Raw genomic sequence first — 18,430 nt, forward strand, 5'->3', positions numbered from 1 at the left:
AAACATATAACTCATCCCTTTAGAGTGTTTAAGTTGTAACAATAGATACTGTTTCCAGTCAAACATGGCATTATTGCCTGATAACAGAAAGGGTAGGATGCAGCATAGATCCAGGTTCTCTGTGGACATAGCAGAGAGGGAGTTACGGCTTGACAAATATTTGAAGTGCAGCCCGGCTCTGTTTACCTCAGCTCAAGTCGAAGCTGCTACTATTGAATTATGCACAAAGAAGACACAGCAGACAGTGTCAGAGTGAGAGAAATTTACCATCGTAAACCTTCCCACACAGCTTCTGATGTCATAAAAATGTTTCTGCTCTTATTCATTTTACAGTCATTTAAATGAGCAATTGATTTTTGAGAAACCTGGGAGGAATCAATAAAATTGATCTAAAAGGGACTAAAAGTTCCCAGACGTGGATGATTGCTTTTCTTTCTATATTCTTATCAATAGAATCATGTAATATTCTTCCGCTGTTGTTCTGTATGTTTGATGCACTTTCCAGTTTAAACAGTTACTCTGAAAATTTGACATTTTTACAACATGTATTTGCATACTGTACATCTGCATTTTTTTGTTTTGAATCAAATCCACTTACATTTAAAGTACAAATGACATCAACATCTACCATATCAGAAGAAATGTAAATATTGCAAAAGTGAGACTTGAGAGGAAAAAAAGGCCAGAAAAGGACGAGCCAATCCCAAATATTGACACACGCTTTGTCAAACATGGTTACAAAAAACAGTCCCACAAAGGGTTAAGTGAAAGGACGCTGAGATGTGTGATGTGTTCATTTACAGAGTGCAATCACAGCATAACCATTTAACAAACTGTTTTGTTAGGAAGATCAATATCCTTCCTTCATTATTTGCTGTGGAAATATATTATTCCATAACAGTGCCTCTCTCAGGATAATTTGTTTCGTGCATTGTCATCATTTAACTACTGATGCCAGCTCTAATCGAAAAGTGAGAGTCAAAAGGAGTATCTGCCTTCACAGTCATGTAGCCACTGCATGCGTCCATCCAAGTGGAGCTGGACTGAGCAGACATATTATTGGATTATTATGTATTGTATTGTAATACTGATACCAAAATGATTTCCGTCCAATAGGAAAGCTGCAGTGTCTCAGGCATCTGGCTTTTAAGCAACAAAGTGCATACTGGCTACTGCTGAGAAAAACTGAAAATAAAAAAAAGGAAAGGTGAAATTATTTAAATGAACCAAAAACCATGTCACCAAGCAGCTTGACACATCAATATCCTGCCAAGGGCTGGTCAGTCCAAGAGACTTACTCTGTAAATAATTCATGCCCAGTGTTGCAGATCAGAGGCCAGCAGGAACAGTTCATGGATCCACAGCGGGGATCGTGCTGACCTTGTTGTTCCTGCTGATTCTCCGCTCAGGCCGCGACCTGGGCAGTTTGGTCTGGATCAGCTCCTCGGGTGTGTTACCCAGCGGAGGCAGCAGCCTCTTCTTGCTGTTCCTAGTCTCTGGTAACCACTGAGGCGGCAGTTCAAAGGGTCCAAAACCAAACTGCGTGGAGTCCTCAGCTTCTGTAGGTGTAGCTGGGGCCACCTGAGATGAAGAGGCATAAGCACATGTGTGGACCGGAGAGGCCCTGGGTGCTGTAACTGATGGAGGGCCATCCTTTGTGATGACCGGCCCTCCCCCTGTGCCCGGAAGGGGTTCCTTTTTGGTCATCACCTCACCTCTGAGGCTCCCCAGTCTTGACCCATTCTTGTGGTTCTCTTTAGGTCCAGAGCAGCTGCCTGATCCTTGAGAAGGGATCTCGTTTTCTACATCTTCTTCTTCCTCTTCTTCCTCAGAAGGCCTGAAGATCTGCTGCTGGCCGATGTTAAACATCTCCAGAAGTTGACTCCCAGAGCGGCCGGCCGTCTCCAGTCCCACCGGTTCCCCTATCACACCCTCTGCCCCTAAGGAGGCCAGACCCCCGGTGCTGACCACGTTACGACGGCTGTAACGTCTGTGAATCCTTGCCAGCAGGTCCAGCCAGCTGTGACGAGCTGAGCGATTAACAGTTAGAAACAAAAGTGGGTTGGTGAGCAGAGACACCTTGGGTAGCCAGAGGGCTGTCAGATACAGTGAGATGGGTAGCTCTTTAGAGTCTGCCAAAATGGTGCGATAAACCACCAAGGCCCCATAGGGGGCGCTGCAGGCTGAGAAAGCCAGCACCACAGCCAGCAGAGTGGTGTGTAGCTCAGCCTCTCTCTGAGACACATAAGGGATGGAGATGCTGTTCTGCGGAGTCCGCAGGGCCGCAATTATCACCTTCTTCTTCTGGCTGGCACTGAGCGCTCTGCGTATCAGCAGCATGAAGAGGAAGACCAGTGCAAGAGGAAGGATGACCGTGGTGACGTTGTAGATCAACACGTACACCATGTGGCCCAGGGAGTGGGCGTGGTCATCTGAGCAGGACGAGGTGACGTACACATCCGTCACATTGGTCACAGCGAACACAGGGAGGCTCGCCACTGCCGCATGGACCCAGATGTAGATGACCAGATCTCGGGATCTTGCATCTGAGATCTTCCTCTCCAGCGGGTACAGCACGGAGTAATACCTAAACACAAAAACACAAATCATTTCAGCATGAAGTCTTTGAAGACATTTCAAAGTAATGGAAGCCCAATTATTGTGTTAACGATGTCTGAATTCCATTTAGCAGCTTCGGTTTCAGGGTCCTGGTACTGTGCATGCTGGCTCGTTGTCACACTGTCATGACTTAATGGGACACTTGAATAGAACTTTGCATTCATTAATGTTATTAGTAACAAGTGTGCTTTTTTCCTCCTATGACAAGTCAAAGTGTCTGCTGTTAAAAGGGCCCCTTGGCCGACTGGAGGGTTGCCTGAATACAGTCACGCTGATGCGGCTTACACAAATCTCTCTTAAGATGATTTACAAGAAAATACAAATAAATAGAAGGAAATTAAAAGGGAACACACCTAAAATACCCACAGAGGCAGCAGAAGCTTTAGTATCTCGCTCTGAAAATACATTTCCGTCATTTTTAGTGGGTGTATTGTTACTCAAGTGAGTTAAATAAAACTCAAAGTATGACTCTATTACTGAGGTAGACCTTCAAGTGGTTTTTTCAAATTCAACAATTCATGCACCCATTATGTAAGAATACTTACAAAGTAACCAAATTTATCCTGCAGCCATGTGACACATTCGTTGTTGTATTACTCGGGGCTCGTTTTTTATTAGGTATTTTTCTATAAAGAATGGAAATGTTTCATAAATGGGTATTGCGCTTAACATAAAATCCTGTCATCTGGTTAAAAGCGTGCGACTCGTAATTTTATTGGAAGAGGATGAAAGGATTTTCTCTCTACATACTGTGTCTGCAGCGTTCTTCCTTATGCAAAAGTTGAAATTGTGTGGGTGTTTTTTAATGCACGCTCACAGACACGTAACTAGATCTTCTCATATCGTCTACAGAGCGTGTAGATTGTCCCTCATCCTATTGTTGCGCCTTAAAAATAAGCAAAACTAATCGCACAAAGGACTTGCTTATTTCCCTGGATTGCCTCTTCAGTATGTGTGGATGCTGCAGTCTCAGGCTGCCTGTAGATCCACACAGCATCGACTGCCCTCCTTGAGAATAAATAATTCATAGCTTTGATAGCATTCTGACTGTATTAGTTGCTATGGAGGCAATATAATGTAGCAGTCGGGATTTCAAAAATGTCAGATCTGACTGCAATCATCATAAAAAGTAAATGAAAGCCAAGCTTCAATTTGATCTGCTGTACTCACTATGGTTGTGCTGAAGTCCTGCGTGTTATTTTCAAATGTTTTATTAGGTTGGGTTGGTATCAGGCTTTAGGTTGTAACTGTTTCTGTCCGTGTAGATTAGTTAGGAAACTTATTTATTGGCATTAAATGCCATAAATAAAACAAAAACAATTTTCTTGGTAGCGTCATTGTTTTTTCCACATTACAACTTAAGAGCTCATGAACACATCGAAGTCAGAAGAATGACTTCCCGACTGGGGAAATGAAATCATCTGACGAGCACAATAAAGCACAGCAAAGTGTGTGAACTTCTGGAGAGGCGAAGTCCCTCTGCTGCCAGTGTCCCCCATGGGATCTTATTTCAGAAAACATTGGGTATGCACAGCAGTTCAGAGACAACATGCAAAGAAGGTCTGTCTGTGAACACGCAGTACCACAGAACATATCTGACATTTTTTAAATCAAATATCATCAAGTATTCTCAAATTAGATAGCTGGCAGTGTAGAAAAGGTCTTAAATGTTTTGACAGTTTTCCAGGGAGAGTCATTTTACAGAAAATGTAAATTGTTATATTAATGATTTTTTAAAAAAAATACTCAATAAAATTTACAGAGTTTGGTTCCTGGCTAAGAATTTCTTTTCATTGTGTGTTTCTAAATGCTTTGTTACTGCTCTGGTAGAAGGAATAATAGCAGCATTACGGGTAGATTTTAATTAAAGGAAATTTTAATTAAAACTTCTAGCAATGACAGAAAAATTAACAAGTCAAGTGATGTTTAAATTTCCTGAGAGAGCTAGAAATAAAATGAAAGCTTGAGGTAAACCTTGCTTCCAGATCAACAGGGGCATGATCCGCATCACTTTTAAAAAGAGTATGAGTGTGTGTGTGTGTGTGTGTGTGTGTGTGTGTGTGTGTGTGTGTGTGAGACAGCATATGTGGGCAGCAGCAGTCATCTCAGGCTGCTTTTAGCTGCTGCTTTTAGCTGCAGCTTTTAGCGCTGCAGGGAGGCTGCTCAGCATGACATACGTATGCTTTATCGATCGCGATCCCCCCAACCTCTCGTCCGCACCACAGGGTGTAGATGGAGATTGAGGAAGACTTTCTCCCCTCCAAAACAGAACCAGTCTTCCAGAGTTTAGCCCAATTGTTGCTCCACTCGTGCAGCATGCTCGTTTGTATTTCAAGTTTTCATTTTCAGGAGAGGAATTACTCCTGCAGACTCGGCCAAGCAGCGTATTGATGAACTGATCAGAGAATCAATTGAAATCATCCAGCTCTCTGAAGTGGCACTACTCAAGTCCTGTAAGTAAGTAAGTAAGAGGGACTCTTACGAACACATATTTAAAAGTCAGTGGCTCTTACTGCAGAGCTGAGATGAGCAAACAAAACAAAACATCACTCTAGTCTTCCTCAGGGACAGAGTGCTCTTTTGGTTTTTACCTGTTTTGTAAAAGCTGGATTTCAATTTCATTTGCAAGCCTCAGCTGCCTGTGACTAAGAAAATGTATTAACCCTTCCGACTTCAAGTGTCGATAACTCAGTAGGTATTTTTATTTTATGTGTACGTTTTCTGCACTCACCTGTCAAGTGCAATGGCACTGAACGTGAGCACGGTGACCGAGCAGAAGAGTTTATGGAGGAACTTGATGATCTTGCAGAGCACTAGAGTGTGAAGCCACCAGCAGCAGCGAGGGCTGGCACCGAGCACAACATCGAAGGGAACGCACAGCAGGCCGGCGCAGATACCTGAGCACGCCAGGTTCTTGATGAAGCGGTTGGTCACAGATTTGAAGACATTCGTGCAGCAGGTACACCACAACACTGTGGCATTTCCTGTGGGGAGGAGGAGGGAGGTGCAGAGCTTTAGAAGAAGGCCAAACACACTGCTTGTCTTCTGATTTCTAAACCTTGATGAGAAAATTTGCCATTTGTTGCATCTTTGTGTGCTTTTTTTATTTTGGCAGAACAGCTCGGACTGCTGTTTGCTCTTTGTTTATTCTGAAGCTTTCTAACAAAAAGAAAATGTTAATATGAACCAATAAAAGAAAGAATTTGGGGTTGATTCTCTGGATTTAATTAATTTTTTTGTAAAAGGACCAAAATCTACATATTCAGAAATAGTGATGCCATTGTTGTCACCTGTCCAACTGAATTTAACAATGGACAAACATTGGTGTGAAGGCAATTTCTTAGCAGCTAGACTACCAATAAAGGTTGGATCCCTGATTCTTTCTGTATCCCCTTCACATGCTTGGTAGGTTTCCTCTCGATACATTTTCCTCCCACAGTCCTGAAAGAAAATAGTTGGGTCGCCTAGAGACTCCAAATTGCACATTGGTATGAAAGAAGTCTGATGATTTGTGAAATCTGTTTGAGTTAGCACAAATGGATGAATGACTTATCTACCTCTAGACTGTTAATGATTGAATAAATTAAGGATTAAAAGGGATGCGTGGAGCAACCCTTTACTAAGAAGCCAAGCTTTAACCACCTAAAGGCATAATATTTAACATTTCTGCACTGAAATGCCTAAAAATGACTAGGCATGGTTTATATTTCCAAATGTGGTGATCCGCTTCTTCTTTCAACAGAAAACGCCTTGAACTCATTCTCATATAAAATCCATTTCGGTTTGAACAGTCTGTTCCTTTAAAATATCGGCTGTTTTTACGGTGAGGAACAGTGTGTACCCCTGGCACAGAGCTCTTTCAGGTACCTCTCCATGGAAAAGCTTTTCCCAAATCCAGCATAAATATGTTTTTAAAAGAAGAGGATTAGTCTGTTTTGGGTTTATGAAGACAGTTTTTTAGAACTCTGCAGCATGAATTACTGCAGATAGAAATCCTAAAGAGGTCTGCGGGATGAAGAAATCATTTCAACATTAACTGAGTGAGGCACACAGTCAGGTGCAAAGCAGGAAAACGGTAGCATTTTCATGTTAAGTTCCTCCCTATAATTCGGCACAATCAGACAGTAATGATAGTTAATTAGGTTTAAAAAGGTGAACTTTGGTCTCCCCGTGGTGCACTGACTGATGTCAGGTCACACAGGGATACGTGTGACAGCAGCCTCTCCAGATGTAATTATCCACCAAGTGTTAGCTGTGCTCTCGTTGTCAGAAACAGAGCAAGATGTTCTCTGGTGAGGAAGACTCTTTTGGCTTATTTAGGCCACGATGTCTGTAAATCTTCAAAAATGCACCACAGTAAGTGTGAGAAAAACAAACACTCATGCGCTGCATATATCAAATCAGCAGCGTTAGATATAAAAATCAACTGCCCTGCATTAGGTCGGCGAAATATGTCCTGGAGGGTTTAGATGGGGCTGGAAGAAGCTGCTTTCAGGGGAACACAGTGTGCTTTGCTGTTCCTTCCTCACTGTGCAGAATTTCAGTAACACAGTGTGTTACAGAGCAGCACTCGAGCAGTGTGGGGAAACCCTAATGTCGCTGTGATCACTGATCAGCCTCTGCATTGTGAAGCTGACTCACATCGGATAACAGAATTAGAGGGGGAAAAAAGTGTTTATAAAGCAGCTTTACACCAAACAGGATGTTTGCAGCCAAGATATTCAGATTTCTACATGTACAGATTCTGTTGTTACAGCTTCTCTTTGCTGTAGCTGATGATTGAAGCAATGATAAGCTGAGATCTCAGCCAACATGGAGCAGAATAGTAACAACGAGAAGTAAAGGGATGAGAAGCAGGCAACACCTCCCTCTAACTGACATAATAGGTCCTCTGCCTTACATAAAAACACATTAGTGTTTTAGTTCTGTCATTAGTTCTGATCTGGCACTCCCACTGTTAGCATGAAATCGTCTGTTAGTACCCTTTCAACACTGAATGACTGTTACAGAACCAAAGTACTTGGCTAGATAGACCGTAGTCATCGTTAAAACACAAAAATGTTGAGACAACAAGGTTAATATCGAACAATTTCCGGTAAAAAACCTGATTCAGGTTTAGCTCGAGGAAGGCGACTGAAATGCTTTGTTAAGGTTGGGAAAAGATACAACACTAGACTCTATAGCATTGCTAGCGGCCTTGACAACAACTGCATGTAGACATACAAAGTGGTATTACAATACAGGAGTCAACCTGGAGTTGGCTGATTAGCAGCTTCAGAAGATATGAATTTTTGAGCAAAATATCATGACAGCCAATAGGTATTAAGATTTTTCAGTCTGGACCAAAGTAACAGTCAGACAAACATTACAGTTTGTTTTAGACATTTAAGGCATCACGAGAAGAAACAGAACTTCAGACATGGCAAATATCTACTGTATTTAATCCTTGTTTGTAAATCGCAAGGAGGGCTGATGACAGGAGCAGCAAGGTTTGGGGTGATTTTAAAGAAGAAAGTGCATCACTTAACAATGATTATTATAACATGTTCTTGTGTGTGTGTTCATGCAGACAACACCAGCACTCTTATTTATTTATTTTTTAGTCAATATCTGTAAAATCACTTTGTCTCCTGTGCATGAAATACTCACCTGACACTTGAGGAACACCTTGGCAACCGTACTCACAGCAGCCAATGGGGAGAAAGGGCAAACACTAAACATGATTGCTTTATTCACTTAGCAAATGGCTGTCCAACTGCAGGTAGCAACATAAAAAAAGCCCCAGTTGATCAAAAATGCTTGGTTTGTCAGCCTCACGAGTACCAAAGTAAGTTGTGTCATACCTGGATGGGTTTAATAAGCTGCTGTTATCACTGAGGGCTTTCAGAAATAAGTCTCATCCAGGAGTCTAAACATAGTAGCATGTGGTGTTAAAAGTGTGAAACATCATTAGCACGCCTAACACCTTCCTACTTGCATCTCTGGGGTGTCATAATCACTCGAGTTTCAATGAAAGACTTTATGAATGGTGACCAACAAAGGAAATGAGAGCCAGATACGCAGATAGTGAACATGCTGTAACTCCTCACAGACATGATTACAATAATATTAGCTTGCATCGTGCACACTGTGGCAAAATAATCAGATTTACATTGAAACTTAATTCAAATGGATCATCATATCACAAATCTGTGATAAATTTGTGTTCATGTATCATACATTAGTTGATCTGGAGAGATTATTATTTATCATGATTATTATTATTATTATTCATAAAAAATGTCAAACAAAGAGTTTGACAACTCGCATACTTTGGCTATGCACATTTCCAGAAGAAAATTGCTGGCATTTTTCAGCCACTCACGCAGACTTTCTTTTGGAGACGGAAAGAAATTAAATCACACCCCATTAGGACAACCAAAGTGCCCATATGATGGAACTTGGTTGTAAGTGCTGGCTCTGAATATCAAAAACAGACGTATCCTGGATTTTATCACCGTACAAAGCCTTTTTGAAATTGTAAAAAGTGGCTTGAGAATAAAGAACAGGTGAACAGGTGTGGAAAAATGACACCTTAAAGACAGCTCTCTGAACCATCATCACTTTTATTATTCATTGTTTCAGTCTCTGGGTTATTTATGTATTCATAGTAAGGTAGAGAATTACTCACTGATGAAATCACTTTGATTTTTTTTTTTGTTTTGTTTTTGTTTTTGTCTGTGTGTATGTATAAGCATAATGAAGCAGCTACAGTTCCAAATCAGCCGTGCAATGAGCTTTTGAATAGTAACTGTTTGTAAAATTCAGATATTTGATGCACTTCACAGTCACACATTCAGTTTACCTCATTATGACTATTTTTGCATCAATACAGGTCAAATTATTTCTATTATTTCTGTGTGTATTTTGCATATATTTGTAAATCCAGTCTGTCTGTGATGCTGCTGGTTACAGTGTCTTTTTTATACTAACACTAGGGGGCGCTAAGGTCAGACATTTTATAATTCTGCATACAGTGGTTCTGATTCTGAGGATTTGTTGCTTATTTTGGGTTCATATAAATGAGGTTGTTTGCAAAGGAAAATGCTGTATTGTGTTTTTCATGCCATGTACACAATAAACAGCCATTTTCAGCCATGCTGCCATTCATGTCGTGTTTCCCTGACCCCACCACATTGCACAGCAGATGGTGGTATCAGTAAGTCAGTGCAATACTCATTTGGCCATTTTTTTTTTGCCAGTTTTTGTGTCAAGTTTCACCATATTTCATCACGTTGAACGATTTGTGCAGCCTCCGAGTCCGTACTTTTGCAAACAGCCCCAGCAGTCATGGCTGAGTGTGCTTCATGCAGCGAGGAGACAGATGTTAATTGTCACAACCACGTTTGTGACAAACAACACATTCAGATTAGACAGGAGGATTGTGTGTCTAACTGCCAATAAGATGGAAGGCATGTCAAAACCAGGACTGTGTGAGACTGATGTGCTGGTGCAACCCATCAATTCTTCCTCACTTCCATCATGAGAAGCAGCCTGTGCTTCTGCTGGCACAAGCAGGAATATATAAGTTTTGCATGGTAACTTATTGCTCTTCTTACTTAACAATTTAATTGCTGAAATGCTTTTTCAGCAAGTTTTGTTAAATTTTTTGCTTTTGTGTTTGACTGATTAACATAATCATGTGACTCTGCTTAACACACACACACTCACACACAGCCAACAAGACAATTTAGCGTCCGGTTATTCAATTCAATTTCATTCAATTTATTTACATAACGCGAATTCACAACAAATGTTATCTCATGACACTGTACCACTAGAGCACGTCTAGACCAAACTCTTTAGTCTTTAAAACAGAGACACCCAACATTCCCCCATGAGCAAGCACTTGGTGACAGTGGTGAAGAGAAACTCCCTTTTAGGAGGCAGAAACCTCAGAGCAAACCCAGGATTCTGTACTCAGTGTAAACCCCGACGTGCATCCTTGTGGACAGTGTGAGTAGGGCTGCCACCAGCTTGCAGGATATTTTTACAATGACCAAATGGCACATGTTTGTTGGCTTTCCTGTAAAATTTAAAATAACAGAAGAAGGTGGAGTTCACTGACAGGAAAATATGGAGGCTGTGCTCAGCGAGTCTGACTGGGCACAGCCTGAACAAAGGGGGTCTGACTGTTACCGCCTGTTGTGGGTAAAGTCATGTAAAATGAGCACATCCCTTCATCATCCTATAGAAAAAAAAAAATACTTATATCCCACAAAATATTTTGGAGAAGACACTGACATGTAAAGAGATTGGAGAGGGGGCGTCTTGGCTGGTGTTGCAATGTTTGAGATTTAGGGGGTAAAACATAGGTAGGATGTGGTTAAAAAAGGATGTTTTGGAGATGTAAAATAGTCATTTATGTACAGCATGTGCTGTAGATGTAAGACATACAGGCACTGGGCCACTGAGATCAGAAAGACTGACAAAAATGTTAAACAATCCAGTTCTGTGTTGGTTATGATACAGCAGATGCTGCTGCTTCCTATTCAGCCAAAGTCTTTTGGGCATTGATGACTGGATTACTTTTAGAAAACTTGCTTGTTGTTGCAAATTTCCTCTGATGTTTTAATTATTCTGACACAAAGGGTGTCTCCACAGGCTTCACTGACCCAGATTTAGGAACCAAACTGTTGAGGCTCAGGGGGGTTGGGGTTTTGAAGGATTTTGCTGGATTCCAGGCTATTTTGTTTCATTTTATTTCATTTTACCCTAGGCTATGCACAATATGTTTGCGGTGACTTACCGAGGAGCGAACTTATGAGGATGAACACCTGAATGGTGGTGGTGAAGTCCTGGTAGACTTGCTCCTGGATGAGGCGCTGCTGCTCATCCAGCCCGGTCCCGTCGGCAGGTGGGCTGCTGTCCCACCGGGTCGGCGGGCTCGAAGCGTTCAGGAGATCCAGCCTGAGGTGGGCTGCTGTGAAATTGGCTGCACCAGCTCCGATCGTCGCAGCCCGGCTCCCACTATCCATTTTCTGTTCAGCCTGCGATCCTGATGTTTGTTTGTTTGTTTGTTTGCTTTTAAGAAGGCTGGAGGGATGTGAGCAGCCAGCATTGAAGAGGCATTTCTGATCACCAGCTGTGCCACTTGTAGGGATGCTGCTGCTGCTGCTGCGTTGCAAAAAAAAGGGGAGAGAGAAAATCTACAAAATCATATGCGGTGAAACCAATGAAGATGCAAGGCGGACAGAGGTGGTCAATGCGCGCAGATGCCACAAACGAGAAGATGTTTTGTCAGTAAATGTATCTGTCCAATTAGGAAAAACATGGTGTAATATTCACATGAAATGACCAGACGAGGCTGCATGCCCCATAATTTCCCAGTGCGGATGCATAGCAGAAATCCGTGCGCAGTGAGCCTGGTTGGATGGATACTCTCTGACACCCAGTGCATCTAAAACCACACCGGCTTGCAAAGTGTCCATTCCGGGGAAAGAAGCTCGCAGCACCGAGAACAACACTACGATCACCTCTCAACGTCCGGGGGAAAAAAACACCACTGTGTCTATCAGGCTGTTACTCTGGCTGCCGCTGCCAATCGCACTGTCAGAGGCTGTTTATTGGTAGACTGACTGCTGTGGGGAGTCTGCAACTGAATATTTCTCAGTGCGAGGTGCAAGACTGGAGAGGGGAGAGAGAGCCCCTCCTCTCCTTACAGCACCGAGAAACTCCACTGAATCTTGTGAATGACAAGCAAGGGGAAGGAAGGGGGAGGAAGGGGAGTGTGCGCAATTTACACACTGATCGGTAGTAAAGATGGGCAAACTTCCCATAATGCTCATCGCCCAAACAAAAATCTGCTGTACTCTGTCCATTGAGGAACAGTATCTGTCTGTCATTGTGTCCACCCTTAAAGCAGGTTGTCAGGCATACAAAGGTAACTTACCATCACTGTACATGATGTTTAGCCTCAACAACCCTGCTGTTGTCCCATCTCGGTCTGTTCTCTCACGGGAGCTTGTGACATTCCTCTCTGCTTTGCTGAAAATACCAAAATAGGAGAGGACGCGCCTGAGTAAAACAAAACAGTGTTTCATGGTTTCCTGTCTGTTTTAATTAGCTGTTTAATTAGTAAAAGTGAATCTGTTGTAGTCTCCTTTCTGTAAGCCAGCGAGGGATCATCCGATAAGGAGATGCTCATACGCAGCCATTGTAAAGAAACAGCTCAAACGTAAAGGTGTGGGAATGAGAGGGTGACTTATTCCAAAGATTTATTACTTCAGTATCATTGATTGATATTAATGCAGGCTATATTGTTCATAAAATCCCCTTTAAGTAAAATTCCAACAGCTGGCTACAAGTTATCATGTTTCACAACCTTTCATCATCGTCAAGTTCTCTTCCCAGTCTTGAGGCTTGAATTTCCCGTGGGATCAATAAAGTATCTATCTATCTGTCCATCTATGTACCTATCAGTCTATCTCACATTACGTTGTATGTGAAAAAAGCACACCTCACATTCATGTGGAAGAAACATCAGAGATAAACGCAGGAATGCTCAACTGCCACTAGATGCCAACGTTTGCACTACTGCTGATTCACATACATGAAGTTTATTCTGGGAGGCTAATAAATGTCAAAGTTGTACAATCAGTGATACGGCAGGCGTTAAGCACAGGCTAAAACAACAACATGAAGATACAATTAGTATCTATTTTTATTAAGGAGAATGTAAAAATCATGTGCATAACATAAGAATCCTCAATGCAATGAACCGTCATGAACGTCATTTTTAATTCCACTTTTCTTGGAGTTTTGGAAAAAGTTGCAAAAATGTTGACACAATATGGTAACATCATCACAGTATGACAGCATTCACAAATCAAGAAGGCATCAAAAAATTATGCAGCAAAGAAAATACATCTTTCATCAATAATACTGGGAATGATAATACTGTATTTCACACTGATGCATGGAGTATTACATACAGAACTTAATTAACCCTGATGATTAGTGATCAGTTTCAGCTGCCCTGTTACTCATTCTGAGATATTTCATTTTTGAGCCTGTGATGAATATATTTTATCATTGTAGGAAAAGCATAACTGTGATTACAAACAGTATCAGTGACTTCACTCCATGTAAATATAGCGGTTTCGGCGTCTTTTTCTAGTGCACACTCAATGCCTCAACTTACTGGAATACATCAATGAATTAACAATGTTATCACAGTAAAATATTTGCTCCGAATAAAGATTACATCTGACTACATACTATCCATCCATGGCACACTGAAGCCTATGGGGAAAAAAATGCCAGCTGTAGCAAAAGCATGCTGAGATCACCTCAACAGAAGAATGCTCATATAGTGTGATTTAATAACCCTTTGACAATTTCGTTCATTAGAAACTAAAGACTAAGAATAGCTAAGGACAGGGACATTCTGGGACATGTGATCCACTTCATGCCGCTTTGCTTGCTAACAAGTGCTCTTGCTGTCCAAGTGGCTCTTGAAGAACTGCTGGACTCTTTCCCACAGGTCCAGCTGAGCATCACAGTGGGTTTTTGGCTCCCCACCAAACACCACGTTACACCCTACTGCTGCATGAAACCCAGATGGACAATAAGGCATGTGAGGGACTTCCAAAAAATGTCCAGCTTTAGGGTATGTTACCACCTCGAAAGACTCTTTGCCATGATTTCTCAGTGTTGCCGCAGCCTGCTTGGCAAAAAAAGCACTGTTCCAGTTGCGATCATCTCCAGCAACAGCAAACAGGAACTGGCAGCTGGCACGTTCAATTGGAATGACTGACGCCCTGTTCTTTTCCAACAAAGGGTCGGGCAAAGCATCGCGTATATCTGCAAGACCAGAGGCTGTCATTTTAATATTCTTCATAACAGGGGAAAGTGGAGGTATGACAAGGTCTTTGTAGCGTAAGGGAATCACAGTATTTCCATTGCAGCCATTAATGCAAACAGTCGCTGAGATCCCAGAGAGGAAAGATGACATCAACAAAGCCAAACCGCCACTGTGAGAGATTGATATGATGCCGATCCCAGGACCCTTAACCTGTACAAAGAAGTATTGAGATAATAATCAGGTTTCACAGTTAACATGTACTATGTCATAAGACACGATGAAATATAAAGTTGATCATTCATCCCTCGTTTCAACCTGAAAGCAGAACTTAAATAAACAAGGCTTGCAACTAAAGATTATATTTCATTACCTGTTGATGAGACTGGTTTCACTTTAAAAAGTCAGTCAAAAATACTCAAAAATGCCCACAGAAAAATTTCTACATCCAAAAGTGACATCCACAAATGCCTTGTTTCATAACAAGCAGTCCGAAACCCAGAGATTCGGGTTATTGTGAGATGAGATCAATGAAAACGGCTAATTGAAACGATAAGAAGCTGAAACTTGAGAATGTAGATTAATTATCTTTCCATATCATCTAATAGAAAAGTGACCGTTTCCATGCTAGAATTACCTTTGATTTACCTCATTTTCAAAGGACCTTAACAAAATTGTGTAAAAAGCCTCATAAAGTAACCAGTAGATGGCAACATTGACACAAAAGTACATATGGGGCTCCAGTATATCTCTTGATATGTTCCTACTATAAGTTATGAAATCAATGTTTCACAATGTTCTCAATAAGTGCAAGTGCAAGTGCAATCATAAGGGGGGTGATAAAATAAAGATTCTAATATCATAAATGTTACTGTCTTTACCGTTCTAATCTTCAATACTCACATCTGGCTGTTTCTTCAGATATGTTACAGCCTCTTCAAAGTACTCCAAATCCAACATTTTAGGGTTTTTTGGTAAATCCTTGTAGCCATAATAGGCCAGTGCCAGGACAACATAACCTTTATTTGCCAGGAGGCTGGCTCTGGGCTCAGAAAGACCCCCGCCAAATGTGTACAGATCCAATACTCCTGGGAATGGACCCTTTCCTAGAGAAAATAATAAAATTAAAGTAGAGAGGGAAAATTAACCACAGCAACAGCTTCACTCCCATTTCTATGTATCTTTCTCAGCTCCCATCAACTTACCTGGTGGTACAAAGAGTACTCCTCGTACTCTTCCCTCTTGCACAGGTATTCTTTTCATCCCCTCTGTCATGAATCCTCGTTCATTGGTTTCAGAGGCCAAGAGCTCACCGGTCTCTCCACTCACTGCTTCTATCTCCACCAGCGTTGGACTGAGTACAGTCTTCTTCGTTAATTTGCTGTGTGGAGTCTCTGGTGCCATGGCCCAAAACAAACCCATGGGCTCCACCCCGGTGTAGCTTCCTCTCAGAGAAGGTGCACGGCAGACATCCACCTGGCCGATTTCATCTGCTTTGTACAGGGCAGAAGCCTTGAAATTCACCCCTCTGTCATCAACATGTTTGGACCTTAGTTCAACTGGTTTGTGTGGAGGAAGCCCCTCTACTTTTATCTGCACCGGTTTATCAAAAAGACAGCGAACGCTGGGGAGAATTCTCAGGCGGATCTGTGAGTAAGCCATTCAGCTCTTCAAGGTGCTAACAGTTAAGAATGTCTCTTTGCTCAGACCTTTATTTAGTACAGCTGTGTAGTCCCTGCATCTGTGAAGGAAATCAAGAATTAAATTAATGTCACTGCTCTTCGAAAACATTCACATCCATGTGTCTCAGCCTTATTTAATGTTATCTTAATTTAGATTCACCTATCAGTGTCAAAATGGCGTTACTGACAAGCTTTGTTGTGTGGATGGATTTTCACTTTCTTTCAACGTTTTCAATAAACTTCTTCTAAACTGAATATTTGAACAAGCATTGCACAGTTACATTTCACCTGTATACTTCATTGATTTACTTCTTTAAAACAAACTTTATTGAACTTCTTTTACCTTACAGAACTTCGGCAGACTGTCTCTGATACCTCATGTTTGTCTGAATCTATTCCATTAAACTTTGGCACAAAACAGTTCAGTCACAACTTGATCTATTCTTCATAAAACAGATAAAGGGGTGTATGGGGCCCTGCGCAGACATTTAGCAGCAGGTAAAACTAAAAGTCGTTTTTCACACAGCTATTTATAACGCAAGCAAAGAAAGAAGGGCAGCTACAAGGACAGCAATTCAGGGACTCGGTCATTTATACGGTCGTGCGAGTCTCCAGTTCATGAAAACAAGTGCATTCGAGGACATGTCTAACTGGGTAAAAGGTCAAGCAAAGGAGCTCAGCAGATGGAAGAAGAGCCAGCGACGATGATTTAGAAGCTAATAAATTTTAAGCTTAAAATGCTAACTCCACATTGTGAATGAATGTTTCCTTTTGACGTAGCTAAACTGACACTAGCTAGCAAAAAGAAGTTCACTTTGCAGATTTCAGCTTTATTGTCGTTTTAGTTTTTGTGACCGCCTTTGTTTCGAACAAGCCGTAGACTACTTAGAGTCACTTAGAGACTACTTAGACTATGAATACCTATCAAAAATACCTAATCGTATCTTACCTCTCACCATACAGAATATATGTAAAAAATACACACACGCACCTATGAAGATATGTACAACGGAAAACGACAGAGGCAGCGAGTACGAACTGGGAAGAATACGGGCGCGACCACTTTTCCTAAAAAGAGGGTGTAGGTAGTTTTGAATCAACTTTCCCTAGTGATTATTTCCTGTCCCGCTTTTGTTAAACTAATCAAAATACACAGTTGAATATATGTATTAAAGTTGAAACGCAAAGTGAAATTTATGATAGTCCGTCAGCGAATGCAAGGGGGCCCATTCCCCCTATGGAATGAAATGGTCCGTATGTTTAACATTTGACTTGAGCGTAGTCGATCCGGGAACCTTGATGTATGTAGTAAGGTGAATTCACCGCTAGATGTTAGCATTGGCACAGACACTTGAGAAAGTTCGAAAGGTTAAGACGCACTTCCTGTACAGCAGTAACATCCTGTGTGACTCCTGCAACGCAGTTTATGGTTTTTGCAGTATGTCGTGGTATTGCTGTTGTGAACACAGTAAGACAAGAAGAGAGGCCACCTTGCTGCATGGCCCTTTATTTTCATATTAATGGGCAAAAAGCTTTTTAGCAGTATGGTAAACCATTGCATGTCCTGCCAGAGTTCTTTGCACGACTCAATGACATGTCAAGGTGTTTAGCAGGGGTTTGATCATATTACTTACCCTAGTGGTTGGCCTGTGCCAGGATTTCAGAAGCTCTGGGATCAAGAAGATTTCAAGGTGGGAAGAAGAGAGAAAGGAAAAGGGAGGAAATTGAGACAGGAGTGGGATGTGATAACAGACCAGGGAGGGAAAAAGTAACGTAAAAACTGAATTTAATTGCAAATTATGTATAATCAACAACTAAAAACCAGCAGAGCTTGTGCCAATGAAATGGAATGTTATGGTATTAACTAATCATGATCTGTCTTTGGACATCAAGGCTTTGTGGCATCTTTTTACCCTGGTGTGCATTTTGAGATTTAGAGGAGCAACTCGTCAGACATTGCTGAGGTACAATCATTGCATGAAACGATTCATACGACTGGGGTGGACCTTTGCACTATTTGCTGAGTGCAATAACATCATAAATACAGAAGCAGGTTATTTAGACTAAAGGACAATGCAAGAAATATGTAGAAGCAGAAGGAAACCATATAAAACTATAACATACTAATTAAATAACCATGCAAATATCAATAATAACTTGACAAAATACAACGAGCCATTCAAATTCTTATCAGTAAAACCTTGCAATATGTTTAAAAAACATTGTCTATCTCCTTCCTGTGAAATTAAATGTATCTGATCTCTAGCTTCAGAGAGATGTTTGCAAA

The 18,430-nt window shown here is 41.4% G+C and overlaps 2 protein-coding genes across 3 annotated transcripts; both read right to left on the bottom strand.

Annotated features, from left to right (window-relative positions):
• Positions 1 to 1,164: 1,164 nt before the first annotated feature.
• Positions 1,165 to 12,867, bottom strand: gpr176 (G protein-coupled receptor 176). The gene is made up of 3 exons (XM_046373620.1): positions 11,408 to 12,867; positions 5,351 to 5,603; positions 1,165 to 2,587 (listed from the first exon to the last, which is right to left on the bottom strand). The coding sequence occupies exons 1-3, from the start codon at positions 11,634 to 11,636 to the stop codon at positions 1,351 to 1,353; spliced, it is 1,719 nt and encodes a 572-aa protein (XP_046229576.1). The 5' UTR covers positions 11,637 to 12,867; the 3' UTR covers positions 1,165 to 1,350.
• A 435-nt stretch (positions 12,868 to 13,302) lies between these two features.
• Positions 13,303 to 17,204, bottom strand: acot20 (acyl-CoA thioesterase 20). 2 transcript variants are annotated; one of them, XM_046373622.1, is made up of 4 exons: positions 17,129 to 17,204; positions 15,667 to 16,202; positions 15,365 to 15,567; positions 13,303 to 14,674 (listed from the first exon to the last, which is right to left on the bottom strand). In XM_046373622.1, the coding sequence occupies exons 2-4, from the start codon at positions 16,121 to 16,123 to the stop codon at positions 14,084 to 14,086; spliced, it is 1,251 nt and encodes a 416-aa protein (XP_046229578.1). In that variant the 5' UTR covers positions 16,124 to 16,202; positions 17,129 to 17,204; the 3' UTR covers positions 13,303 to 14,083. The 2 variants fall into 2 exon arrangements, with proteins under 2 accessions (XP_046229578.1, XP_046229577.1); XM_046373621.1 differs by having other exon boundaries at positions 17,093 to 17,171.
• Positions 17,205 to 18,430: the final 1,226 nt, after the last annotated feature.

Source organism: Scatophagus argus, chromosome 19, assembly GCF_020382885.2.
Source record: "Scatophagus argus isolate fScaArg1 chromosome 19, fScaArg1.pri, whole genome shotgun sequence".
Taxonomy (NCBI): domain Eukaryota; kingdom Metazoa; phylum Chordata; class Actinopteri; family Scatophagidae; genus Scatophagus; species Scatophagus argus.